The sequence below is a fragment of the Salarias fasciatus genome, chromosome 15 (genome assembly GCF_902148845.1).
Source record: "Salarias fasciatus chromosome 15, fSalaFa1.1, whole genome shotgun sequence".
Taxonomy (NCBI): Eukaryota; Metazoa; Chordata; class Actinopteri; order Blenniiformes; family Blenniidae; genus Salarias; species Salarias fasciatus.
Window position 1 is genome coordinate 13,184,800 of NC_043759.1, and position 13,503 is coordinate 13,198,302.

A 13,503-nucleotide genomic window follows, 5' to 3' on the forward strand; every position below is an offset into this window, starting at 1 on the left:
AAAAACAATTACATTAAAGTTGAAATATTTTCAATATTCACTGAGAACATTGGAATAATTATTGAAAGCAGGCTGAATATTCGGATCTGTGCTTGTTGTCTAAGACGTCTGTCAGGAGGAGCGCTACCAAAGGACAGATTTTAATGATTGTGATGTTTGGAGCAGAGCTGGTTGGAGAGCCGTGACTTCAGTAGAAATGAAGGTTCACAAATCCATTGATAATGTCATTTTGTTTTGGTCCTGTGGGGTGATTAAATATCTGTTTCTGTCCCGAGACTACATGCCTCCTCGTGGTCGTCTCGAGGTGAACATTTGGACAGAAGGCTCTGATTTAGTGAGTCGACATAACTTCCTTTCCCACAGCGTTGTCTTAAAGATGCCGCCACACAAACATGACAGTTAACACCTTGTGCGTGAATAAAAAGCAACTGTGGAGTTGTGCAACCTAGGAATATAAATAATTACATATTTGTGTCCGAAACAATGATATACTGTTGTATACAATGTTCCAGGTGTCTCATTGTTCAAACCTGTGCAAAGTGAAGCTTCTGCGGTGGTTTCACACTGTAGGAGTAGTTTCCATGGAGACGTGTCAACATTTGGTGTAAGACCTGAATGAGGACCGGCACGATGCCAGTGCTGAAACTCCTACACCTGGCTTTTTTTCCTCTGCATGGTGCCAACAGATACATTTTGGGATTGTGCCCACAACAATGAGATGCAACGGACAAAAGAATTTAATTATCAGACTGTTTCGACCCTCAGGTGGAAGATTTACAGTGAAATTTAGAGAGTCTGTAGGAAACCTTGTAAAGACATCTGAATTAAAACAAGGTGGTTGTTTAGTTTTATTTGACATTACCTATTAATCTGCTTTATATTTAAATTCTTTGATTGTCATTTTCCTATAAAGACAGTGCAAGTAGTTACATATCTATGGACATAGTCGGAAATACAAATAAACCCTGAGGGATGAGTGTTTTTCCGTTCCATATAGGGCCTTATCTTTTGTGTTAAATCACAGTGGTGTGGGAGGCTTCGCAGGCTGCTGCACAGCGAGCAGCGATGGTCTATAAGCTCCCTATTTGGCGTTTTCTTCCGTTGAAAGGCGTAGAGAAGAGACTGAGGCCCGGTCCAGGGTGTGTGGCATCACTACAACATCAGCCAGCGTCTGCCTGCCGAGGAGAGAGCGGCAGTGGGAGGAAGTGGGCGGATATCAAAAGGTGAAAAGCAGACTCTGCCGCACAAGCTCCATCCAATTGAATATGATTTTGTCTCAGTTGCAAGGTCTAGCACTTTTTCCACTTATATAATGTTCACTGCTGTCCTGGTTTGTGTGAGCCACAAGCCACAATACCGTTACAGGAGTGTTTTCTCTTCGCTGCCTCTGCGGTACCGGGAGAGTGATAACACCTTTAGTTCTGGAAGACGCTTCAGCTATTCCATGCCAGTAAATTCTGATTTTGTTACTCACGGTTAGCATTTGCTGTATCACAATATAAATAAAACTATTGCCAGGTCATTGCCGGTTTTTTAATTTGATCGTCTGAGCAGCTTCGACGTGAAGCTGGAAATGTTTGTTTTGTTCGAAGCAAACAGAAAACAGGGCAGTATCAGCAGCACCATGTTTCAAACAAACTGCTCTGTTCAGTTTCCAAAGAATTCCTCATCATGACCACAATCCTGATTCTGATTGCTTCCTGATGTAACCAGTACATGGATTTTCATCATCTTTAGATGCAGTAAACAGTATAACCTGTGAACAGATATGCTTTGTGGTTTTGTTAATCCACATCATTTCTGATCTTTCATATTATGATATTGGTGCTGCTTTTTGATCATTTTTTGTTTGGAACAATTTTGCCTTTGTCCTTCCAGTTAAATACAGTCAGTGGGCAGTGCTGATCTTAAAAAAAAGTTTTCAATTTGTGAAGCACTTGAAACACTTCCACCTGATGGATTTGCACAATCTGATTGAAGCTGAAATCAGATCAGAGGAAGTTGTTTCCCTTGTTTATGATCCAATCATAGTGCATATAAATGGAATATTGAGTTGCTTCCTACTGTCTGAACTTTGTACGCACGACTGTTTGTAGCATCGCGTCGCTTCACGCTTGGTGTTTCCAGAAAATGGCATTCAAAACACAACTGTTGGAGACAGCACTTCTCTTAAAGATATTAAACTTTAAAATAGTTAAGAAGATCATCGGATGTCAAGGGCTCTGTGCTTCTCTGTTTCTCTAGCGTTGCAATTTCGCAACAAATATAGTAAGAAAAAAAAACAGCTTGATTAATCTTGTAAACAACTCCGTCTTCGATATTGGAGAGCTTCCAAATAAAGCTGAATGTGCAATCATGTGTCTTGTCTCAACTGCTGAATGAGATGATGCTCCTAGGTCTTATAAACCTGAACATCAAAATGAATTTAGTATTCATGCAAATGGAACAAATTGGTCTTTTATTCTTAAACAATTCAGTGACACTGACAAGTGACATTGCTCCTGAGTGTTAGAAACTCTTCCTGTTTTTAAAGTGGATGGTCAGAACGCCTAGCCGTCTCTTCACACGTACAAGTGGTTGGTACTTTACTGTAATTACGCAGCTGTTGAGGTACTGAGTTACTCCTACGGAAATCAGGGTGAGTAAACAGTCCCAGTGGTGGATGAGGGTTGATTGAGAACGGATGCCTTTGCTCAGCAGCGATCGATAAATTATCGAGGATGTTTTTATTTTCCAGCTCTGTGAATCATATTCCACAGTTAGGCTGCCTGTTGCTCTGCTCTTCCCTGTGGCTTTAGCGAGCTGTGCATTGGTGTGGAGGAGGGAGGCCTCATTTATTCCAAGTTATGCAACCATCTTGGGAAAAATGCTGGCCAGGCCCTGACTGCAGCACAGCGGCAAAGCTTCAACTTAGCAGCCAGTCGCACAACGCTTTCCCGGAGAGCACGGCAAACAGAGAGGCTTTCCCCTCAGCTTTTCCCTTTATCTTCACTGGCCCGTAATCTTCCCTCTCTCAGTGTCTCTTGCATCTTTATTTGGGGAGAAAAAAACAATATATTCCAGGCTGCATCAGGTGCTGACAGAGGCAGAGTGAGGAAATAGCCTGTTGATCATGCAGCACAATATCTGTTGCGTAAGCTGTAATGAAGGCGGCTGTCATCAATGATTCATGAACATGTAAAGGCTGAAAATTGCTTCTTTTCTCTATTGAGGAGTCAAACACTCTAGTATTTTTTTTCTTATTCATGTCAACAATATATGAATAATTTCCATAAAGTCTTTTTTTTTTGCACAGAATACACTAATTTGCATGAATTGTAACTGATTAAATCATTGCATACAAACTTATAACAGCAAAAATACCTCTTGCACATTTCCGACTGTACTCGCAAAGCGCCTGCATTTCTTTGATATTGGAGGAGAACACTTGAAAAAAAATCTTTACATCTTCCAAGGAGATCTCCCAGAGAACTTGAGCACTTGAAGCACTCCACGGTTCACCTGAGGCCGACGAGCCTGGCGGTTTGAAGGTGATCTGGAGTTACAGCGGTTGGCGGTGGGGAGAGTGGGTGTTACTGACCGAGACAGACCTGGGGAGCTCGACCTCCCGTGTGTGTCCGCCCGCAGGCCATCCAGTCTCAGCCCTGCGACACTGCTAGCTTGTGTGTTTTTCAGACCAGTTTGTTGAGCCTGCCGGCATCCCTGCCTTGATGTCACCTCCTCCGCACTGTACGCTGACCACTCCGCATTGGTGGAAGTTACAGGGCCGTCTGATGAAAATATTGGATGACACACTCCTCCCGAGGCGGACAGTCAGTGTGTGTTGGTGTTAACAGGCTTGACTAAGTCGTTACATGATACAACCTTCCAGAACTTGACCGCACTACCTTCACTTCCTCTCTCCGGCTCGCTGTCAGGCCTCAGTGGCCTCCCGCTCTGCCAGGAAATCTCCTACAGGCCACTTCTCTTCACCAGCGTTCGGTGTGAAGAGGCGAGTTCAGCGCAGCTACAAATAGTATATCAGGAGTTGAAATGCAATATTTGATGTGGAACATTTTTGTTCGACAGTGCAGACAAACAGATTGCTCACACCTTGCTTATTCACAGTTACCTTCGGGGAGAAGAAGCTTCCAATTCATAAGTTGTTTAAAGATGTAGAGGATGTTATTTGGAAAAGGCGGTCAGTCAATTTGGCATGCATTGTCTAGAAATAATTTTTTCAGTACAATTTATGGATTGTTTTATCTGTTCGTTTGACTCTTTGATGAAGCACCTTCAAAGCTTTTATCTGCTACCAATCTAGCTTGAGGTGTTTGAATGTGGGTTTTTGCTCGGAATATTCGACAGTGATGGCAGATAGTAAACTATAATTGTGTCAAGAGTGACATTGGCGATACTTGTGCACCCAAATCAGGATTAAAGATGACTTCAGTTATGCTGCAATCAACTCCTGCTCAGCGATCGATCAATAAAACCATGAAGTAAAAACATTTTCACGCCGTCGTAGTTTATTTTCTTTCCTCTGTCTCTTAGCAAAGTAATTTACAGTAAGTCAAATTGACTCTCCTTGAAATGAATTACTTGATAGCTGAAGAGACTGATCTAGGTTGAAACATTGGTCTCTAAACAGCTGATTACGGGGTAATCAAACCACCTCGAGAGAGTTTATGTAATCAGAATCCTGGTGTGATTGTGGAGAGAAAATGCAGATCAGTCTGACAGTTTACTCGGTGGGAGCAAACAGCTGTTGCGTGTCTTCTAAATGTGTATTCGGTTTTCAGAATATTCATCGCTGCCATGTAGTGATACGCTGTGACTGAATGGGTCTGATTCTGATGGGCAAAATCAAGAAAACTGACACTATATCAACAACATACCACCATCTGTGCAGTGGAGCGTGGAAAGATAGATTTATGATTTATCTGACTTCCAAACTTGCATCCTGTTACACCATCTCCTTTGAAAGCTTCAGAAATTAGACCATGCTTCACCAAAAGGTGAAAATATATTTATTTTATCGGGCTACAGAGATTTTCTGTCTTTGTAAGACAGGCCTTAACCACACAATTCCAGTCAGAAAGCGTTTAACTGGCTGCGAGGCTTGTTAGTTATTAAAGATTAATGGGACTTCACCGACACTGATGGCAGTCCGACGCCGCTGAAAGCCAGATCATTTAGATAAAACCACCTCTTCAGCCCGTCGTCTCAGTGAGAGAAATGCAGCTCAGCCGGAGCAAATGCAGTCAAAGATTATGAAAACATGACCCGTGTGTGTTTCCTGCTTGGGTCAGGATGCACTTTAGCGGCAGATGCTGCTGCATTGGTCAGGGAGTAATACGGCTTTGTAATAACGACAGGCAATTTAAAAAGAAAGAAATGAAAAGAGATGAGCATGGTAGCAACTGAATCGACCATGACATTCAAACAAAAGTATCACAAAAAGGAGACCGGGCCACTAAAATTCAGGTTTCAGGATACTGATAACCCTGTAACACTGAGCCGACCGCCCTCTTAAAATATAAAAGCATGAGCCACAGAAGGGTCATTAAAATTTTTAGAAGGTCTGATCAAAACGAGTGTGACTGAAATATATTGTTCTTTACAGTGTTACACAGATTATTTCAAAGGTTGCATCTACCAGAAAAACAACAAACAAATCCTAAGTAGAAAATGTGTTTGTGTTTTACAAAACCACCAAATTCACAGATTTGTTTTTTGTCCTTTTTTCTTTGAGGGAACCTGAATTACTTCTGACTGGTTCCAGTTAAATTCAGAATGCTGCTGAATGGTATGCTGATGAGATGCTTTGGTTAAAAAAGCTGCTTTCTGTTATAAATACTGCCTGACCGATACAGTAAAAGCAGTTCCAGGATTTTTTTTTTGTTAGTACTCTTCAAACAAGGTCACTGCCTCACAGAGGAAGACATGGGGGCATCGCTTTTTAAATTATAACACTGAATCTAGCCAGCTCGATGACAATAACGGGGTCATTATTTAATGGACTTTTATTCATCCTCTATAGATTTTGCCGATACTGAGAAAGAGATGGAGTACACCTTGAAACGGTTCCTCATAATTTAGCTTTTGAGCAATATATTTTACAAATCTGTTAACAACCTGATGTGAAGCCAAAGCTTCACTTTAACTTTTAAGCACCATACTGAAGAGACGGTGCAATTTCTCAATTATCACAGCAACTAATATTCTGGGTGATTTTTTTTTTATATACAGACTTATATTAATAAAAAGACAAACAAATACAAAAACATTTAATTTATAATAGCATGTTACCAGAAAATAAAACATTACCCTCACAATTATAATTTTCTTCATAAGTCTGATGTAAATGTATAAATCTGTATGTTTCAGTATGCCCAGCTGAATTAATTACAACTTTTGAAGCCAGTGTTATAAAACCTGGTCTTTATCCTTCTGTAATTTTAAGAATCTTGCAGACTGTGCAGGTCATCTGAAATCAAACTTGCTGTCTGACGCCATAATCAGAACTAATTTAGGTTGAAAACCGGTTTACTGCTGGTTTCAGTTGCACCGCATCTTTAACTCCTGTGATAGACGACACCATACAGTCAAGAGTGTGTATCACACAGTAACCCCCCTCCCCTACCCCGAAGTGGGATCTACCCCAAACAACCTTGAAAAGCTGGTTACAGTTTCCTGGGCTTTTCGGCTGCGGTTGCCATGACAACAGTGTATTTTATTTCTGGCTCTTTTGAAACGGTGTGTGAGATCAGAGATCCCAAACGTTATGTAAGATGATGTGCACCGTTCCAGACTGGGGTTTCCTGCTGCAGAGAACTTAAAGTAATTAATTACAGGGGAATGGCGCTCACTCAAGGCGCCACGTCGCCGCGTCCCTGTTTACCGTACCGCTTTCATCATGCGCTGGTAACATGTAGGCTGTAATTGTTATGCAGGAAGCTTGACAGGAGGAGAGACACTATTAATAACGCTCTTCATTTGGCAAGTCCTGCCTTGCTGTAAATGTCTCCGTGCGGCTTCATGAGTTACAGAAGAATGAGCGTCAAGGTGAAGAAATGTGAAAGAGGAACAAAGAAAAACTCTAAATGATAGTTCGAAGTGCGATTCAAATCTGTGGTTGGATTAGAAGACAGAGTGGGAGTTAGGATGTCAGCACTTCAAAACCTGTGGATCCATCCATCTATCATCCTTAACCACTTCATCTAAGTTTCGTTGGAGTTTCGATGTCGAGTTGACATTGTGTGGCACGCAGGGTTCATTCTGGACGTGTTGCCAGTTCAAGAACAGAGACAAACAAGCATAACAACTTTTAGACATTTAACAGACAGTGAACCAGAAACATGAAAAAAAAGAACCAAAACATGCAAACACACAGAAATGCCCAAATGCTCAGCATCACACTTTTGGGATTGTGGAGCAAGAGTTCACATCATTACACCACTGCGTGGCCTGATGAGCAAGATTTTCCCATATAATTAATTGTTCCTGAGCAATAAACAGGACGATAGAAGCAGTACATAAAAATTGATCATGCTGACTCACCGCAGCTCTTCTATGCTATTTATAAAACTCCTGTTTTGCATGCAGACATTGCAACGTCAACGCTTTCTAAATAGAAGATCCCATATGTTCTCCTTTTCCTCAAAACTATTGTTCCCTGCATTAATATTCAACAAAACTGTGTAAATGTCTCCCCATTCTCAGTAAGTGCTGTTTATGGACTATACAGGTGAACCATACAGAAATAAAAAGCTGTTATTCTTCATGCATCATCGTCCTCAGACAGGCAGGAAAACAGAAAGTAGGATGTTATTCTGAACTCTTTGACCCCACGCAGAGAAATTACCAAACTGCCTCACCTGAAAGTGTCTTTGAAGTCTCGAAAAAAAATGTGTCACTCTTTTTGATCACCACTCAGATGTGCACATCCTCCGCAAGATGATTAGAAGTTCTGCTAACTGGTTCTCCACTGTAGAACTTCAGAAACTCCTCTTTTTTTCACAGATTTAAACTGTCAAGGGAATCAGACTTCCTGCTTATAAGGCTCAGATGGGACGGGGCTTACACACCCAGAATACTTGCTTGTTTTTGAAAAAACTTGGATGAGATGAGTCATACAAGGTTTTGATAAGAAAGCCAATGTGACAGTGTGTGAGCTACAAGTAACTTTAAGAAATTATTCTGCTTCATAAACACACTATTTAGTCGTCTCCTTATGTGCTGATCCTTGACAACAACCGTTGTCAACAATCCACGACAGTAATAAATCTTTCTGTGCTTCTCTCACGCAACGTGTTCTCCTTTGGTTTCATAGAAATAAAGATAAAGCTCATAAAGATGAAACTCTTTTACAGAAATTATTAAAAATCACACAAAATACTTTCCACCTGATTAACAAAGCGATGGCTTTGCTAAGGAAGTATCAGGGCCCTGTGAAGTCAGCAGTGCATAATACACAGACCGAATCACAGAGCTGAGTCACGAAAACCGGACCGAGCTATGGAAGTGGAATTTGCATATATTGTGATGCCAGGAAACGATTCAGTTTTTCCACAGGTTGACTAAGACAGTACAGTGTTTCCTCACAGCAGACACTGTCTGACAGCTTTCAACTGGGAAGACTTTCTTAAAGTGAAATCTACCCAAATGAGTTCAATCATGTAGCCTATTAATAGTTTCTCACATGATTTTGTCGACTAAATGCATCAAAATCGTGACTAAATGAATAACTTCCAGTAAGCCCACGGTTTAAAAAAAATTCACTAGTGTTTGAAGGTTATATAGAATTTGAAGCCGCTCAAAATGAAAAAAACAAACAGAAATTGGAAGGAATCATTTCAGGCTCTTGAAAATAATCATCAGCTGATGACAGATTAAACATTAGAGGAAAATCCAGTTTTCAGAAAGATTCAGTATTTTGTCTCCTCTCTTTTCAGACAAGACAATCATAGTAGCATGAATAATATCAGCTGATGAATATTCATACATTTGAGGTACATGAGCATGCATGCATTACTGAAAGTGGTTTAGAGACTGTTGTAATTGTCCTGGAACATTTTAATTTCTCAGGTTAACACCGAACCCTGTCATGCTCAGAGGTTAACAACTCAGGTGAATGTGTTGCAGTTGCAGACTGCCCTTGTGAGTTACGAATCATTATCCTTTCATGTGTACTGTAACAGTGTAAAAATAGGGTCCGCTCACTTTGAGAGAGCGGGATTATATTACAGATGGAGCCTTTTGATTTGCACAATGCAGAAAGCCCAGACTGAATGGAGGAGTTTGATAATAAGAATGGATTGAACTGTGGAGGACTGTGGAATCTGTATTGGGAAAAAAAAAAAAAAAGTGGTGGCAATTTGAAATAGTCGGGTTTCCGCTGCTGTCCAGCCACTATAGTCCTTTTTATGAGCAGGCGAGATGAATAAAGGGGGAAGCATTATGCTGTAAGTGTTTATCAGTGACTGTGTATGAAAAGGCGTTGGATGGAGGAAGTACTGAGAGCATGTTACTGTAACTGTTCAGTCAGAACAGATAAAACTATGGCTAATGGCTTAGATTTTTTTTAAAATATCACCTGAATTAGAACTATATTATGTTAAAGTGCACCTGAATTGTAAGAAATAAGCCTTACAGGTCTGTTATTACAGAGAAAATAGCTTAAATTGTTTTTTTTTGTTTTTTTTACAAATGCTCATTATTACACAGACAAAACAAAATGCATCGGCCTTCAAACACTGACATTTTAAGAATGAATGTCAGATGGAAGCAGATCTGCTTTATCTGCTGTGTTCCTGACAGGAAACACTCAGTCAGCAGCAATTTTGTCCTATGGAAATTTAGATCAGAGAGAAAAACACCGAGAAAGATGTTAACTGTATTCTTCTCAGTGTCTGATGCTTTTTTCTCTCTTCTTTCTCTTTAACAGACCAGAAGTTTTCATCTTGGTCCCCGTCTCGAAAGTTCAATGAAGGCAGACGCCTACCTCCATCTAGGAACATGAAGGGCTTATCCGGCAGCCGTTCCCACCACCAGATTCCTTTACCCCACGGCTTGGACTATGACCCCCACGCCCATGACCTCCACGCCCGCCATGGCTCCGAGTCCCGCCACTCATCCTACCTGCTCAGCCCCACGGAGAGCTGCCCTATGGACTTCCACCACCGCTACTCGCCGCGCAGCTCCATCCACTCCGACTGCATGATGATGTCGCCCGTCCTGATCGCCCCGCCCGCCGCGCCGGAACACATCTCCAGCAGCACCTTCCCCAGAATGCACTACAGCTCTCAGTACTACGACTCGGCCACACGCGACGACTGCGCCGCCATCACAGCCTCCGCCACCTCGCCGGCCGTCGCGGCGGCGGCGGCGGCCGCGGCCGCCTCCTCCCACCACGCCGGCACCAAGAGCAACCGCCTTCCCGCCAACCTGCTCGACCAGTTCGAGAAACAACTGCCACTGCACCGCGACGGCTTCCACACATTACAGTACCAGCGCACCTCCACCACCACCGAGCAACGCAGCGAGAGTCCCGGCCGCATCCGACACCTCGTCCATTCCGTCCAGAAGCTCTTCACCAAGTCCCACTCCCTGGAGGGCTCGTCCAAGATGAACGGCACGAAGGGGGACGTAGGAGGCGGAGGAGGATCGGGGGGTTACTACCATCACGGCCATCACTCCACCAAACACGGTAGCAAGAGGAGCAAGAGCAAAGAGCGCAAGCACCGCTCGGGCGGCTGGTGGAGCTCGGACGACAACCTGGACAGCGACAGCACCTACCGCACGCCCAGCGTCATGTCGCGGCACCACGGCGAGCACGTCAGCAGCCACTGCTACCCGGATTCCATGCACAGCCACCACTTCGGAGACCTGTCGCTCAAGGCCTCCAAGAGCAACAACGACGTCAAGTGCTCGGCGTGTGAGAGCATGGCCATGGCGCCCGAGGGCAAGTTCATGAAGAGGAGCTCCTGGTCGACGTTAACGGTCAGCCAGGCCAAGGAGGCCTACAGGAAGTCATCGCTTAATTTAGATAAACCCATGATGCACACCGACCTCAAGTCATCGCGGACGTGTCACTATCTGCAGGTGAGTCATTTTCTCCTTTCTGCTCTTTAGGTTAACGGTCAATCCTGCTTAATTTTTGCACCAGTGTCAGCATAGTTTGGAAAATAGGGAAAAACGATGTATAAAGTCACTATGCCCATCACTTGTCTTTGAAATATAACTGACAAATAAGTAGTAATAATTGAGATCAATAACCACTCGTCCCCCCATAGAGGTTTTTTCTGACTGAATGTAATGATTGATGGATTGATTCAAAATCCAGCCAGGAAGCCATTCGGTTTTCAACGTACGTTTCCCACCTGAGACCAATTACAGTGTCCAGGAGTGCGAGAAGAAGTCAATGTATTTGAGCAGGATTCCCTTTTGTGTGGTCACCTCGGGGAGCTATTGTCTACCGACGTGAACATGTTGAGTGGATCAATGTCACGGTGGAAAGTGCTGAGAATGAACTGCAGAGACGACAGATCATGTTAAGTCCGCTTCCAGGTAACATCCTCCGCTCACCTGCAGCTGTTGTTGGAGCTTGTTCAATAGCACTGAGATAGAATTAACTTCATTCCCAGCCTCAGTCTTTGCCGTCTACTACAGCTGGTGAGCCACAGGAACTGGCTCCCAAAACGCTGTCCTTTAGCAACCTTTCATTTAATTTCATTTCATTTTTAATATTCAGCACTTAGCACACGCTTTCATTAACAGTGACTCACCGTGTGCGCAGCATTCAAATGCTAAGCATGAAATCATTTCTTAAACCTCCTTAGTAAGGTGGTGACGATGGTTTCAGCATCTTCAGAAATATGATTTACTCCGAAAGATCAGTCATCATTAGACCTTGATGAAAAACAAAGTGGGCTAAGTGAGTGAGCCTCCTGAGAAAAGTTCTCCACGACCCTTTCAAGTTGGTTGAATACTCCTCGAGGACACACACACACACGTTTGTGTTTTATCTCTCAAGGCAGCGATGACAAAGTTAGTTCTGATTTCATACATCACAAAAAACAAGTGCAAAACTCCAGGGGAAGATGGAAAAACAAAAAAAATGGATGTGGACTGGTCACTTTCTGCATCAAATTTCTGACCAATCGCACAACACGCAAGAAAAATGTCCTGTCCAGATGATGTGTGGAGAACAAGAACTCCCAAATCAAGAGTGCAAGAAATAAATGACATCCTTCTTCTCTCACAGCCCTGGAATAAAGACCAAACCTCTCTATTTCTGCAGAGTGTGTGTTGAGCTTTAGTTTGTGATGAAACGGACCGAAACCATCCAGGGTCCAGGTGTAGTATAGCTCTTTTACAAGTGGTATAAAATATTTTGTGTGGATTTAGGATGAAGTTCTTCACTGTTCTTGTGCTCTATTTAAAGCACGGTGCAGATAATAAAAAACTTTCTCTGGAGTCGGAGCAGAAAAATCGATGACAGCGGATCAGCGTTGATTGCGGCTCTTTGTCACATGCTGTGTTGGAATCGAATAAAATTAATCAACCATATGTACACAGCAATCTCCATTTGCCTGGAAAAAAAGAAAAAATGGTGCTCCTTTCATGCAACTGTATAAATAGCTCCTTTGTGTTTGCGTTGCTTCCATGCTCATGCTTGGAGAGAACACGTTGGCCATTTGCCCAGTGCTTACATTTCGATGCTGCGAGGTACTCACAGAAAGTGTGTGACGGCAAGTTTGTCAGTAAAGAAGCTCTCCGGCTGGCATTTGATGAGCTTATGTGTCAGCGGGCGAAGAGCCTGCAGCTGCATCATTCTGCTGTGAGCGAGTCAACAGTGAGAGCTTCATCCTGAGGAAAAAAGAGAAGATCTCTGCAGACCTCACGGTCATCGGTCTGGGAGCTCAGTGATGTCCGGGCCTTTTAGAACGATGTTAACTTGTGGTGAAGGTCAGTGCTGGGAAGCACTTCGCGTAATCTGGTTTTTACAGGTTTTAAATCTTCAAGGTGACATTCTCATGCAACAAGAGTAAGGTCACACTTTCGTCAAGCTTCACATCTGTCAATAAAACACTTCAATGTCACTGTAAAAGTCTCTAAAAACAAAAAGTGAAACTGCAAAAATGGAGAAAACCCTGAAGCAGTAATCCAGTGAGAATTCTCAGTTGGGCTTATTTTGGACCAGTTGGGACATTTTGCCATTTTCAATTAGATGTATCAGAATTTCTGTTTTTCTTGGGGTTTTCAAGCTTTAAGAGTTTTGGGCTATATGGCTTATTACTGTATTGAACGGCAAAACTCTCAAAATATTAGAAGTCTGTCAGCTGCTTTTAGTTTCATGCCATCCAATAATCTTGATGGGGAATTTGCAGACTGCGTGACAAAATTGCAGGAATCGTACATTTATGATCATGAGGCTATATTGTAACAAAAACACATCATCTCCTACTTCATGATAGTATGGAGTCAGTGTCTGCTTTGAAAAAAAAATGTGATATTCTA

General features: G+C 42.6%; 1 protein-coding gene across 4 annotated transcripts in view; it reads left to right on the plus strand.

The window, feature by feature from the left end:
- LOC115401484 (disks large-associated protein 2-like) overlaps window positions 1-13,503 on the plus strand; it is an 87,965-nt gene that overhangs the window by 43,437 nt on the left and 31,025 nt on the right. For all 4 annotated transcript variants that reach the window (XM_030109736.1, XM_030109737.1, XM_030109738.1 and 1 more), the window contains one exon: window positions 9,929-11,085. In XM_030109736.1, the coding sequence (XP_029965596.1) occupies window positions 9,929-11,085 (1,157 nt within the window). The remainder of the gene's footprint in view (window positions 1-9,928; window positions 11,086-13,503) is intronic.